Source organism: Poecilia formosa, unplaced genomic scaffold (assembly GCF_000485575.1).
Source record: "Poecilia formosa unplaced genomic scaffold, Poecilia_formosa-5.1.2 Scaffold17, whole genome shotgun sequence".
Lineage (NCBI taxonomy): Eukaryota > Metazoa > Chordata > Actinopteri > Cyprinodontiformes > Poeciliidae > Poecilia > Poecilia formosa.
Window position 1 is genome coordinate 2,695,428 of NW_006799956.1, and position 15,565 is coordinate 2,710,992.

The 15,565-nt window shown below is 41.0% G+C and overlaps 1 protein-coding gene across 1 annotated transcript in view; it reads right to left on the reverse strand.

Moving 5' to 3' along the window:
* Positions 1 to 5,145: 5,145 nt before the first annotated feature.
* Positions 5,146 to 15,565, reverse strand: part of ppm1h (protein phosphatase, Mg2+/Mn2+ dependent, 1H) — a 28,485-nt gene continuing 18,065 nt past the window's right edge. Inside the window, exons 7-10 of the mRNA XM_007546760.2 lie at positions 11,569 to 11,632; positions 9,904 to 10,011; positions 7,669 to 7,820; positions 5,146 to 6,532 (exon numbers count right to left, since the gene is read on the reverse strand). Coding sequence (XP_007546822.1) covers positions 6,385 to 6,532; positions 7,669 to 7,820; positions 9,904 to 10,011; positions 11,569 to 11,632 — 472 coding nt within the window. The 3' untranslated portion in view covers positions 5,146 to 6,384. The remainder of the gene's footprint in view (positions 6,533 to 7,668; positions 7,821 to 9,903; positions 10,012 to 11,568; positions 11,633 to 15,565) is intronic.

Genomic DNA, 15,565 nt, shown 5'->3' on the forward strand with positions numbered 1-15,565 from the left:
TCGGCTGTCTGCTTCATTACAAGGCATGCTCAGGGGAAACACTTCATCTGTTTCCTACACATTTCTTCTTTTTATTTTTTACTATGATGTGAACCAGAAGGATGAATATACAGTGTTGACAAAGTATTTAAGTAAATTAAAGCTGCAGCGCTTAGCTGCTCAGGCCTAAAAAGGACCTTAATTTGGTATCTCATACCTGATGTGATGTCATCGGGGGCATGTAGGTATGAAAGTTTTTTTTTTTTTAATTTTTTTTTTTATGGTGATTTAAATTAAGGGAAACAAGACATCCAAACCAACATGGTACTATGTGAAAACATAATTATCCAATTGTTAGATTACGAATTAGCTTTGGTGTAACCACATTTTTTGAGAAGGAGTTGCAGAATCATGGAACCACTTGAAATACAAACCTGTCAGACATGAACATGAAATAGGCTCAAATATTTTAAAACCAAACGCGTTAATCTAAAGATTTTCTAAAGTGGATCGTCAATTGGTTCGTCATTTCGCAACCAGAACATTTAGGTTTCAGGTAGCTGGTATGACGAGATAGACTGCATTCATTCATCTTCTTAGGTATTTAATTTAAACCAATACACTGAATATCAATGGGTGTGGTGATCCCCTTTTCGCCACACAAGCATGGGGGGGGGATTAACATACATTTTGAAGAGAAAGCACGTTTGCAGCTTCATGGCCTCCTCTGAACTCTGGCAGCCGTAGCTCGGTCTCCCATCGACAGGTCACATGAGGGGAAGTGAGGATGAGGGCAGGTCTGCTTGGGCGGGGTTTCCCTCCCAGTTCAAGTGTGCGGCTCAGTAGAGGACAGAGGCAGGAGTGCACGGACATCTTCGACTGCAAGGGATTTTCGAAACTGCTCGACTTTTTTTTTTTTCTTCTTCTTTTTTTCCTTCTTAAATTTTTTACGGCGTCCAGCTTTTCGTCCGCCTTTAGGCCACGTTACTGGCTGAGGTAGTAGTTTGTGCTGTTGGTTGGGTTGAGACACTGCCCGCTATGGAGATGACTGCGCAAGCTACTGCCTTGCCAGTGCTGGTGCCTCCGCTTCAGCCGAAGGACGAACAGAAAGTCCCCGCATCTTGTAACGCGGTCAGCGGCTCTCCCAGGTAACACACCCCGCTGAAACTCACAGGGGTTTTAATTCATGTAAAAATAAGGAATGTAACTGCTTTTGTGTTGTTTTTTTTCCTCTAAACAATCTCAGAACTGTGTCGTGTTTCTCACTGTGTCACGCGTTTATTAATAATAAAAAAAGTACGGGGGAAAAAACCCACAAGAGCTCTGTCTTATGTAGTTTTTCATCTTTCCTCGTGTAAATTCAAGTATTTTTTCTAAATGTAATATTACTGTGGGAGTATTTGTTCTGGTTTGCAGCCCCACGCGCGGCGGCTGGACCGTGTGGGAACGAGGCATGTAGGTCAGCAGGGCTGTTGCTATGTGGAGAGCCGTGACGTGGCTCGCGCTTCCCACTGAGGTGTCCCACAATACATCTGCTCTCCCCGGGTGTCCTTTGTTGTCAGCGCTGCTGCATACCATCACCATCAGGGCAGAGTGAGCGGCGCTCATTCACTAAATCCACTCTGACTCCCAGAACAACCCGCTCAGATCTGAACGCGTCTTGCCTCGGCGGATCTCCCTTAATCCCCACCACCCCAAAAAGAAAAAGCCCAAAGCTCTCCAGTACAGTGACCTGACCCCACCTATTCCCCCTCAGTTGAGCAGGAAACAGCTCCGCTGTTAACCTCTGGGACCCTCCCTTTGCTGCCCAGCAGCATCCAGCCTCTCATTGGTCCGCTGACGGGGGTGGGGAGCGGGACGTGTGAGGAGCTTTGATTGGCTGGAAGCCTGGGTCGATGATTCCTGGAAAGGGGGGCCCCCTGCTTTCTTGAGTAAAAGGACCCTCGCAGAGGAAGAATGATTCCTGCTTTGACCTTCCAAGAGGAGCAACTGTGAAATATTTATGAGTTGTATTCGTCCTGGAGGGGCTCCGCTCACCAGCGTCTCTGTGCTGAAATTGCACAATAAATCCTACAGTAAGGAGCTCATGCTTGCTGCAATCTGTAGCTACGTTTTCTGCTTCTGTTTTTTTGGTCTATGATTGCAGCTCTCCGGTTTAAGAACAAGACTGGGTGTCATTAGTGATGTTGCGTAAAGCTCCAACAGGTTTCTCTCATGTGAGTAATGCAGGCTCTCTGGGTGTGGGTGTCATATTCCAGCCGTAGAGAGACGCAGCCAATGGATCACAGAGCTGCACCTGAGCCGTGCTGCACATAAATCACACATATGTACGCGTTATGACAAGAGACGTCGTGTATTTTACTTAGATTTCACGTGAAAGACCAACACAAAGTGGTCAAGTGGGGGGAAAAAATGTTTTTCAGCAACTAACTCAAAACATTAAGGATGTGTTTTTATACGAAGCCTCCTTCATCATGACTAAATAAAATAAAGAGCATTCATATTCATTAAAGTAGAATATGTGCACAGTGATGAGTCTCGGATTGAAAGTAACCCGTTAGCAGAGAAACACTTTTCGATAAGTCCAAATTTCTGTGGAAAAATAATCATACGACAAATACAGATTTTCAAACCTGTGTGAAATTAGTCTACATCATGTTTCACTTTGATAAAGTTCATTTAAAAAAATTGGCTTTTCAATCGCATTTTTAATTTATTAAATTAGTCTGTACAGTCATTTCTCTTCAGATGTCACCTAATTAACAGCCTTCAGGTTGACTGATGCTTGTTTTTCTGCTACTGATATTTGAAATTGAGTGGCAGGTTTGTTATTTAACCTTTTTTTTACATTATTACTACCACTAAAAAATTACATTTAAACAGTGCAGCAGTAGGCTGAACTGTTGAAGCAGTGGGTCCTTCTGTTACTACTAGTCTGCTGGCAAAGACATTAAATGTGGCTCACTGTAGTTTCTTACAGTCAAGAAAGTAAAGCTTTCAAGAATTGCTTTGGTAAATGTGAATAAATTTGGATGTTTGCTGGTTCTCTGCACTTTCCTAATTATTTGTAAAACAGTTTCCTTCCCCTTCAGCAATCCTGTGTTTATCTGTTCTAAACCGTCACATAAAATAAATAAGATACAATAGAGTTTGTGGGTCGAAGTCAAAGGGATGAGAACACTTTTGCAAGGAACTGCAAATTGGAAATTGTGCCTTCTGAAGGAGGCGGACCATTTTCCCCAGATGGGACCACCGCCAGCCCACGCCCATCATGTCCAGGGCCGGACGTAGAAGGATGGGGGCCCCAGGACCGGAGACGGTTTTGGTGCCCCATCCACCAAAAACGTATTTAACACATACAAATTGCAGAAAGGTTGACCAACACGTCGGTGTGTACGAATCAATGCGTTATGCTATATGGTGGACTAGGAATTTATTTTCTTCCAATACTATTGATTTAATATTGTGCTAATAAAATCCAACAATTTTTAAACACCTAGCTTCATACGGGTTTGTGAGTTTTCTATGAGTTTACTCAAACTATGAACTCATAAAAAAAAAAATAAAAATAAAAAACTGACACCCCAAAATCCTTGGCATCCTGGGCTACTGCCCCTGCCATGTGTGCTCACACACAGGCGGCTGCAGATTCCCTAAAGTTTTAGTCTGTGGCAAAAACCAAATTGAATCCTGGGTTGAAAAACATGATTGGAAAAAAAAAAAAAAACGCAGTGAGGTAATGCTTTGCTTCTTCATGTAAAATCAATAAACGTCTCACTCTAGGGAGTGAAACGCTTATCCCCCACTCTCCATCTCACTTCAGATGCGTACATGGGTGGGGTGGGAGTGCTGTGACCTTGGAAAAAACAAGCCACCCACAGCAGTGACTGTGTCATCGCTGCCGTCATCCAATCTGGACCACACACACACACACCTACACACACGTTGAGAGTAGGAGTAGAGTGCCAGATCAGTGCTGGTCTGACTGCAGGCGGATGTGGCGCTGGTTCTGACGGGACCAGATGGTCCTTGGAGCTCCTGCAGAGAAGCTGGGAACGTGTGAGAGTTAAGTGAGGCGGGCCGAACACAAACCCAAACGACAGCAGAACCCAACAAGCTCCTGTCCACCAGCAACTCATCTGTTTTTGTTACAGGTGCGTTCTCACTTTTTTTTCTTTCTCTATTTTACTTCTGCACCACATCATTCGATTTTGTGCCACTTTATTTGTTCAAATCCACATGAAACGTGACAAAACAGTTGTGGTTTTAAAGTTACAAAATGTGGTGGAAAAAAACTCAAGGATCACAAACTCTTGTGTGGCTAGGAAAGATTACTGTGTGGTTTCTAATATTTTTGCTCTTCCTGGAATATCTTATGTTTTTTCTGAGGCTGACGGCGTGAAACCTTTAACTGACCTTTCAAGGCCTCCTGTATCCTGATCTGCCTTCATTCACACTCTGAACTGGCCTATCAGAGCAACTGCAGCCTCTTTTTTTTTCTTTCTTGTGCATCTGCTGCAGCAAAGGAAGGCATTTAATATTTTATTTTTAATATTTTCTGTAATCAAAACTGTTTAAATCGCACTAAAGCTGCAGTTTAATCCCCACCAACTCAACGTGTTGGTGGGGATTGGACAAGCTAAGTGCTTAAAGAGACAGCGGTTAGCTAAACCCTAAAACACAAAGAAACCATTTAACCAGTCTTATTAAGAATGGCATTATCATTTTTTTTTTTTTTTTTACAAAAATCTATGGTTGAGACTGCAAAAAAAAAAAAAAAAGATTAAACTAAGCGCTGGGCATGTGAAGGGAAACAAATGTAACATTTTACTATGAAAACACCAAAGAACCAGAACAATTTTATTTTATTGAGATTTTTTTTTTTAATTCGTTGAACCTTTTTTTTTTTTTTTTAACTTTCCTCTGATTTTAAAAATCTTACAAACTGCATGTTTTGGTTCGTCAACAGAAGAGCGTCAGCTGGAGTTTTTATTTACATTTGAATGAATCGACACCGTTTCTGCGTTTTACACCAACGTACACAGCGGCTAACACCAAGACGAGATCTAAACACAAAACAATAAAATAAAAACATGGAGGAAAAAAAACAAAACAAAAACACTGGTGCTACACAGTACTATTCACACCCTTTGAACTTCTTTTTTCACATTTGGTCACATTTCAAACACAAACTTAATATATCAAACATGTTTTTCGATATGTTTTACTCCCCATAAGCCAAAATGAAACTTAAGCAGCCACCGACTAGCTTCAGAAGCAATTTGCTGTCGGCGTAAATAAATAAAAAATATTCAACATGCTCAACAATGGCAAAACGAACAGTTTAAGACTTGAGACTGGAGCTAGCACGACCTAGTCAAAGTCCAGACCTAAATATTAGTGGGAATACGTGGCAAGAGGTGAAAATTTATGTCCACATATCCTCTGATATGTGATGATTTAGCACACACATACAAAAAAAAATAATAAAAATCACCATTAAACACAGTGAAGTTTGTGTGACTGTAACATTTCAAAAAGGTTCAAGGGGTGTGAATACTTTTGCAAGGCACTTTAGTTGAAGTTCCTCTGTACTGCGTTGCACTCACAAGACTCAGCCTGGACAAAAACACGGAAAAACCACAGGATCTGACAACATAGTGATTGTAGAGACATGGAAGGTGATTGTCCACTCAGCTGTCAGCGTCTATGGGCGTCATGTAGAAGTAGTTTATGAAAAACAAAGAAAACATTTGATCAATTCGTGTCGGAGGCACCTGTTAGTCAAAGGAATGAGGAAGAGGAAGACAGAAAGTTCTCAAAGTGCAACACAAAGAGGCCTTTTGTTCTTTTTTTGATTAGAGTCGAACCCGGGCTGGGAATTGTAGTTCTGCTAAGTCTAGTTCACCAAAACGCTAACTGAGGCCTGGCTGACGGAGTCCGTATCATTTGACATTTTATTTTTCTCCATTTCAGTGCCAAGACCTTTTTTTTTTTTTTTTTTTTTTCTTTCCTCGTGCATCATACAAATATTCCACAAATCCCACTTTTGTCAAACGCTGTGCTGGTATTTACACGCATCACATTTATAAATACTGTGCATCGTGAAGTAATAGCGGTCCTGAGACGCACGTCACTGCACCGTCCGCCAGAGAGTCCAAGTTAAAGATGGCTTCTTCGAGACTTAAAAAAGAAAAAAAATAATAATAATTAAAGTCATCAGCAGTTCCTTTCATTGTCTGGTTTCTCGTTTTCTTCTTTACACCAAAGAGAAATCCAAGTTCGGAGAAGAAGAAACGGTTCGGATCCTCCCGGAAATCTGCACGTCTTTACAACAACAACAACAAAAAAAAGACGAAAAAAAAAAAAGAGGAAAACTTTTGGGTTGCAGTTCTTGTTCCTCTGCTAGTTCTGCTTGTTCCCGTACATGAGGGGGATGATGTAGACGGAGATGTCGTCTCCGGAGCCCAGTCTGTCGTTGGTTATCCTCCAGCCGCGGTCCTTCAGCTCCCCACGCGCCCTCATGACCAGGTCCTGAGCGGCCATTGTGTACCTGTCAAAGCAGACGCGATTAGCGAAGCGCTGCGTAGTCACGCCGTGAGGCGGGTGTGTCAAACTCAAGGCCCGAGGGCCAACATCCGGCCCGCCGTAGCGTCTGACGTGGCCCTCCAGACTTGAGCGGGACGCGCGGATGGAACCTTCCAGATAATGTGTGAGCTTAAATATGATCTTATCAATCAAATCATTGTGGTTTTTATCCGTTTACTGCCAAATTTCATCAATCCGACTGTTTGTTGCGATTCTGTGACAGCAGAAATTCACTCAAAATCGACAGATCCTCACACTGTTTCGCGCCAATGGATGATTGCGAGTTTATCACAGATTTTACACAAAAACGGTGTGTGTCTGATGACGTTTTAGTTAAAACAAGCTTGTTCTTTATTTGGTGGAGTTTCTAGCAATCCAGACATTTTACTCAAATAGGAGTAGCGTTATCTTGTAATTAAATTACTCAAGTAAAAATAAAAAGCACTTTTAAACTACTCCTGAAAGAGCTATTTTGCCAAAAAGTTACTGGAGTAAATGTAACCAAGTTAATGCCAAACTCTGCACACTCCCACCTGCAGGTGGCAGTATTTCTTACTTCTACTAGTCTGCTGTCTCGGCCTTATTCAATCGATACGGGGTGATTGCATTAGCGCAATCACCACCCCAAAACTAGCGACTTTGATTATAGAAAATATCGCAAAAAACAATCGGAAAATCTTACAGGAACAAAAAAAAAAATACTGTCTAATTGTACGAATGCGGACATCTATTTAATAATATTGTAACAGTTTGTTAACTGGTTTTTATCAATATTCTCTAGCAAAACCAGCCCGTTAAGAAAATTCATGATCTTGATGTGGCCAAAAATGAAAAAGAGTTTGACATCTAAGGTGATATCCTGTTAAAAATATAAAAATACAATTGTTTTACAAAATAAATAAATACAAAAATCACATTGAATACTAAAAAAATAAGTTAAAAGGGCAAAGCTAAGCTTAGAGGAGTAGTCTAAAAAGATGGCAGAGAAATGTTTTTTGAGTGAGCAGGAGTTCAGGCCTGACTGGCTGCAGCTGCGCTCGCGTCAGGTCGGGTCGGGCCGGGACAGGACGGGGCACGGAGGGGAGGGGTGGAAGAACGTGCCTGTGCTGGTCGTCTGGGTCGCAGTTTGCCAGGAAACCGGTGACCGCTTCAGCCACTTCCTGGTTAGAGAGGACGTCCCACAGGCCGTCGGTTCCCAGAATCAGAACGTCATCTGCTCCGTGCTCGAACTGCGATAAGGGGTAAACTCTGACCTGGAGGCAGACGAGGGGGGGAAAGGCAAGAGTGGAGATTGAGCAGTTTTATAACAAAACTCAATAGAAATACAGTAAACAAGCTCAAGATTATGTTATTTCCCGTAGTAATAACATAACCTGAGTGGATTTCCTTCCCATATTATGTCCGGTGGAGATATTGTCTTAAATTTGGCTCAAACCACCAAACAACAACGCATGGTTCTAATGCCTACTGATGCATGTTGAAGTCATGAAAAATGATTTACAGGTCAGATTGTCTTCAGAAACAGTTGCTGTGTTTAGTCCAAGGTTGCTTTTGAGGAAAAAAAAAAAAACTGGAAAAAATAAATAAATAGATAAAAATCACTGGATGTTTGTGCACCAGTCTACTAATACATTAAGTGAAAAATATTCTTGCGTTTTCAATTTTAAGAGTTAAATTTGTCAGTGAAAATTTCCAAAGCCCCCACAAAAAAAAATAAAAAAATAAATAAAAAAATTAAATAATTTCCTAAATTGTAGAAGGCTGCACAAAATCACTCCAAGATCTGCAAAAGGGCCCAGGAGCCACACTTTGGACATCCCTGGTAAAAGGTTTAAAGTGTCAATGTTTTTTAATTTTAAAATGATAAAAACTAAAAGACCTTTGGGGGATCCTACTGCATACAAGTATCATATTTAGCATGCTGCACAGCTTCCAAACACCTCTGAATTCAGTTTATGAATTCATGTATGGGAAATAATGGGAGCCTTATAAAAAAAAAAGAAAATGATTTTAACTCTGTAAACTTTCTGCCCACATGACCTTTATCCCTCTGATACAGAGGGAGGGTCACAGCAGACAGATGACCCTGCAGCCGAGGCTGCTGGGAAAAGAGCCACTGTGAGGATAATTAAAGAAATCCGACGGCCCTCTGTCTGGGTTACACAGTAAACCTCATGACTTCAGTCAGGCTTCCCAGAACAAAACACAGATGACCCAATAATTCCTGGATTTCTCAATACGGCAGCAGAATGCTCTCTGGAAGAGTCAGATTGAATTTTATACTCAAATTAAAAAAAAAAAAAAAAAAAATCAATTTAAGGTCAACCTGAACACTTTATGCTGACTGTTTTTAAGTGCCAATTAAAACGTTATTCTGATTCTTCAGAACGACCTCCCTCACTAAAGCGTCTCAACTTGTCGCAGATGAACGAGGCGTGACCTGCGCCTGAACCCGGCAGCAGTGCAGCGAGGACGGCGAGAGTTCACAACGTTGGTGACTAATGCGGTCATGTGCAGTCGTTGCTACGAGGGGAGAGGACTGTGGGGAGGGTTAGAGTCCGTCTCCCAGAATGCACTCTTCAATACAAAAGGGCCTTTTTAATTGGTACTTATGGAGCTACTTTGGAGCCACAGATTTTGTAAAAAAAAAAAAAATGTTGAAAGTGAAAAAAAATTTGAAATTTAAAAATATTTTAAAACAAAAAACAGTTAACCCTCCTGTTGTACTCGGCTCATTTTGACCCGAGGACAGGAGGGTTAAACAAAAGTTCCAAAAATACTTTTCAGATTCAAGTTTTGGTTCTTCTTCTTTTTTTTTTAACCAATTTTCTGGTCTCAGTGTAGCTCCGTAGTTACCTTGGGTATTATGTTTCATCAAATGAGTGCACATCCTGTCAGTACAGTATTGTTTTTCAAAAATCTGAAAAATTGAATCTGAGAATTTGATAACAGACACTCAGAGAACAGCTAAAGCACCAAAACATGAAGTCACAAGGATTCATGACAGACAGTATTAATGTTATTATGTAAGTTAATATTATCATAATGAAAAAAAATCTGTTTTCATTATGAGACTGGTTGGTTACAATTTTACCTTGACACAAGTTTTATTTTTAAAGGAATGGGGCTACAAAAAAAAAAAAAAAGAAAATTCTGATTTTAATTTGTCACACACAAAAGTAAAAAATAAAAAATTTAATCCAACATGTTCCTCCAGTAAGTTGATTTCTTCCACAGTCACAGCGGTAGTTACAAACTGAGGAGGCGATTCATCGGCCTGACTCTACAGGTTGCTAACGCGCTCTAAATGATAAGAGACGTGGGAAATCGGCATACCTCTGGGCAGCAGGACAGGAAGGGCTTGATGTAAATGTTGGAGTCGTGAACTCTCAGGTTGTGATCCCCGAAGCCTCTCGTGACGCCGATGGTCGCCAACACTCGAGCCTGCAAAAGGATCAGAGATGTGCGTTACTCGGCCACCTTCTGGGATTCGTTTCCTTAATCTCCTCGTTTTAAGGCCTCTTTCTGAGGGAAAAAATGTAAAACTTAAAACACCTCAAAGCCATCTCTACTGTCAGAGAAAGGCTCACCCTTCCAGGAAACGTTTTACTCATGAACTGATTATCAAAGCTTTGGATCTGGTTTTTGACGGTCAGGATAAATTACGCGGAAAAAAGAACAGACCACAAAGTTAGGAACTAAGTCGCCAGTGGTCGTTTATTATTTAGGAATATGAAATTTTAAACAAATTCTTCGAGAATACAAATGTAAACTTATCATATACCATATGGCTATTTTTTGTGGTCTTTCAAAGCAGCGGCTAAAGCAGCAGATTCACATTTGTCTCGTCTGGCTTTGACCTTTTCAACACATCTCAAACATGACGCTGCACTGTACTCACAACGTCACAGCCTGAAGGGAAAACCAAAGGGGAATGAACAATGTTATGATCACATGACTATGTTTTTTTAATCTCTGTGCCAAAGTACCGATAAAATTGCTCAATACTTTTGTTATTTAAGGTTTTCTTTCTAGTAGCGCTGCAACAAAAATCTTCTTAGGGGTGACAAGTAAAAATCTTAGGCTCACACAAGTAAATAAATAAATAAATATACTTATAAGTGAAATAAACTGCCGGTGGAAGTAGTACTTTTCAGTCAATGCTAAGGGATTATTTTTCAATATATTTATGTATATTTTGTTTTAAATATTGGGTATTATATTGATGTATTGATTGATCAACATGACTCTCTATGCCTTTGAATGAACTTAACATGGCAAGTGAGGTAGGCAGCTTTTTTTTTTCAGTGGGGCTCTGGCCCCCTTTTACCCACCTTTTGGGGACACCACTGTCATATTCCAATAAACCTAAAATCCCTGGGTCATTTTGTTGATCAAGATTTCCTAAAAAAAACCCTGTTCTTACAAAACTTTTTATAGGAAGATTAGATTAAACGCAGGCTGACAACATTTACTAATTAAATCTCTTCGAAAATGAAGTAGTTGGAGTTTATTTAGGTGCTTCAGAACAAAGTGGTGGTTCTGCAAATCATCGACAAAGCAGGACTGAACACAAGATTTAAGATTTTGAAAAAAAAAAAAAACAACTATCTTTTCTTGAACTTCCGAATTATGGCATAAAATCCGAAAACAAATTGATTAAAGTTTTCGGCTGTGATTTGACAAAAAGTTCAAATGGCCTAGATGCATGTATAAACCCACATAGGCGAAACATAAGTCACATTTCTCAAATTTCATTGGTTTTTCTCTGCAGTACACATGAAAGTCCTCTCATTCTGGCTCTCTTCCAGTTACATTATTCCCAAGTAAATAAACACTGTCCTGTCAGGTGGCAACTGATGTTGGGAAAACAGGCCCACTAATGAGTCCTGCTGCCCCGTACGGTAGCAGGATGGGGGCTGACTGAGAGGTTTGATTACAGACGAGGCTTTCTCGGCCGCGGAACTAACTGTCAGCGAGTGGCTGCCGAGCAACGCTTACCTTCTTCCCCTCGCCGTAAATCAGAGGGAACTTCAGGTCATCGTCTTCTATGGTTTTATACGCCCTGAGCAGGAGAAAGACGACACGTTAATGGCTTTCTTATGGTTTACGGCAGGGGCGTGCTTATAGGCTGAGGACGCGTTGATTCCAGCTCTAGAATCACGACTGCCCGGGTGGACGCAGGATAAGAAACTAGCATAACCACCTTTTCTTTTTTACAATAAATGTTCATGCTAGCTAACACGCTATTGTTAGGTAACACAAGGAAGTTACTTCATCTACTTATACTAACAACTGGCTAAAACGTAGCATGTCAAAATGTACAACACTAACACAAGCTAAAAACGCTAACATTAGCTAAAATAACAACATTAGCATGTCGGCTAACTGCTTAAGCTAAGGCATGTCACCTGAGAGAACCCGACTAGGGGTTGAATTAGCTTTATGTTAGCTTTGACATTAAGCGCATTGTTATCCAAGTCACTTTGGATAAAAGCATCTGCTAAACAACATAACATAAAGATAATCAGCAATACAAGCCAGTAAAAATGTATTCTTTCCATTTCACATATTAAATACAACAGGAACATGTTGAAATGTGAGTGAGTAAGAATCATTTGTTTGGGAACCCTGTGGATTCTCAAAAAGCTAGAGTGGATCACTGTGGCTCAATTGCTTAGCAACCAGAGCAACCCACGTTTTTTTTCTTTTCTGAAAAATGAGCATAATGCGACCAAAAACTTGAAGAGGGATGTTGAGAAAACTGTAAAAGATATGAAAAATCAGAATCATGCAGTAGTAGCCAAAGAGCACGACTACATTAAAAACTTTGAATGCTGTTTCTAATTTAAAGTATGTGGAAGCAGCTCAGCTGTAAAAGAGCACAAAGCTCTGGCACAATTTATGAGATGTGCCATTTATTTCTAATGATCAAAGAAAGCTTAATATTTCATAGAACGTAGTGGATATCAATACCAAAAGTCAGAGGCAGAATTTTCTGAACGAGCAGAACGTTTTAGAAATATAAAAATCGCTAAAAGTCCAAAAATTAGCAACCAGAAAAATCCGATGCCTCACAGCATTCACATAATAAAAGCAACATGTCGATCATAATCGAGTCGTCGTCGTACCAGTTTTTAACCGACTCGGCAAAAATTCATTTACACTTGAGCAAGACTCTGGGTCATTCCTGTTTTTTGGGTCAAAAGAAGCTGGAAAGTTTGGGCCTCGCTGTTATAAAGAAACTACACCGTGCCGTAGCCTCCCCCCTCCCCATACCGAATGCATTTCAGCTGCTCAGAAACACAAGACCGGGATGGTTTTCACATCACTGCTGGTTTCACTCAGAGAGGCCATATGTTTCCACCTCAGGCGAGCGCTAAAAACGCTGCACTCAGCAGTTCTTGGAGCGGCGCAGGCTATCAAGGCGAACGCAACAGACTGAGACTGCTCCGAGCAAAAAAGGAAAAAGTATACGTTACGTAAGGCTGACATTATCTACTTTAAAAGGACCGAATTTTTCCACTTAAACGTGTCAGTTTCATACAGACTCCCTCAACGAGGAGCTTCCCTGGAGAGCTTTTTGAGGACGGCGTCCTGTTTGAGACGTGGGTCCTGCGAGATGAACCCTGACAATCCCTTCACCGAGCGCAAAACCAGCAGCACAAGTTGCTGAGCAGCTGGGGAGTCAGTCCGACCACAACACCGAGCGTTTTCACACCCCACGGGCCACAGCAGCGCGTAACTAACCAAGAGGTGGGCTGAGTGGGGAGGAGGGCTGACCGTCTCCTCGGTGGGCGACTTCGGGCCGGAGGGAGAGAGGATTACATCTAGTTAAAATCTACTCCATTATAATTACCGTTCCATCTTACAGTGCCATGTCTGTTCGACGTTTCCGTTTAAGAAGCACAAACTCGACGCACATCTGCCAAGTTTGCGGCAGAATACGACACAAAGCGTTCAAAGGCGGCCTCTACCATCGGGAGATTAGATCAGTTTAGCTATTGACTGATTAATCTGTGGATTATTCTAGTGATTAATTGGATTTTTAAAAATTGGATTGGATTTTTCATCTAAACCTTTTTATGTAATATTAGAAATAAGTTTTTAAAAAGTGCAAATAATGAAATAATTAAATTACTTGTTTTTATATGAAAGAAACATTTTTGCCTAAAATACAGTGAAGTAGGGTTCGTTTAAACTTGATCATTTGTAACATTAACGTTCTAACATGAACATATATAAAACTAAATAAATAAATAAATCAGCTTTTCCTGCTTGATTTGATATCAATACAGTCCACAACTGATCTGGTTAATTTATGGATTAGAATATTAACCCATAATAATCCACCTTTTACCATTTAATTACTACTAGTAATGTTTTTCTTTCAGTGTTTTTTTGCGTTAACGAGTTAATCAATAACAAATTAGTTGATGATTATTTCAATAAGCGACTCAACACGATTAATCCGATTCATCATTTCGGCCCTGCTAGAGGTAGAAACTTTCTGCCTCCACAGCAAAATGGCTCCAGCTCTTCTTGACCCGTTTGCTGTGTTTTTTGGTCTTCATGATGCTCTCTAATGTTCTCCAAACGCACAACACCTGTATCATACCGAGTATCTGTCAAGTCTCCCATTTTGGCCGGGAACATTAAGTCTCACCATGCTCCTGTATCCTTATTTTCCCGTAAATATTTAGGAATCCACTTGTGAGTTTGACTGTGACCTCACAGATGAGACATTTATATGTCATTGGGGTAATTTTGACAGCCCATGAAGGTATCAAAATTCTTGGAGTAATTTGAGTCCAAATTGCTCTACACGTGACTTTTTGTTGACCTTTCCAGACTGATTAACATCAGCCATGCTGTTTCTCATCAGTTCCTGAATTTGTTTGATCAGGACATTTTGCATTTTGAGCAGTTTTAGCCTCCGTCATGTTGTCAGACCGGTTACATTTGAATGATTTCTGAATTTACAAATCTGGCAGTAATCAGGGTTGAGTGAAATTGAGTACAAAAATATTCTTTAATCACAGGAAATTCATGATTTAGCAAAGGCCATGTTTTCTTCTCCCCCAGAGTCAGGTTGGCTAGGAGTGCTTCTTTCTCCCTTTATGAATGAAAGGATCATTTAAAAGCTGAGGAAACTCAAAAATGGAAGAGATCTTTCATCAATCATTTGCGTTTCTGGTTATTTTTTTCCAGGGACCCCTTTTAAAGTCAAGTCAAGTTTATTCGTAAAGCGCGTTTCAGCAACCAGAAAGTTCAAAGCGCCTTACGTGATGAAATCATAAGACAGTCACCAATCACGAAACAAGCAACACGCAAGAATAATTGTCATCGGATTTGCTGAGTAACGTTATAGTTTTGAATAATCCACATCTAAACAAGTCTTGGCTTAAAGGAAGTCGGCGTTTCGGTAGTTCTGTAGTTTTCTGGAAGTTTGTTCCAGATTTGTGGCGCGTAAAAACCGAACAGAACCTCTTCATGTTCTGGTTCTTGTTCTGCAGTCTTGAACCAGAAGCTCACCTAACTCCACTTGAGCCGTCATTCTGCTGACATTTCTTTACTCCTCTTTCTTTTCTTTGGGTTGTTTCTGTGGCCTCCCCGGTCTCCAGACTAATCCCGCCATTGATCTCCGACTCTCCTCCTTCCTCTGAGTGCCTTGATCTCCAGCTTTACATTTGTCCGTCTTTGGAGATTGATTCAACCCACTCACTTCTTCGCGTTTTGGTTTCCTTCACTCTCTCCTCCCCGTGTTTTCTTTCCACCCGACGCCTCGCCTCGGCCGACCGGTCAACGTCCATCGTTCTGTGCAAGCAAAACCGCCCGGTTCCTGTGTCACCAACAACCGTTAAAAGTCTCCACCGCCAGATTTTTACCCCTCTGGCCCGACTGGCAGAGATGGAGGAGGCGTAGAGAGTGAGCGAGGACGTCTGCAGGTCAGTGAGGTTTCGCTAAAGTGGAGATCTGACCGTCCAGGCGTTAGAGG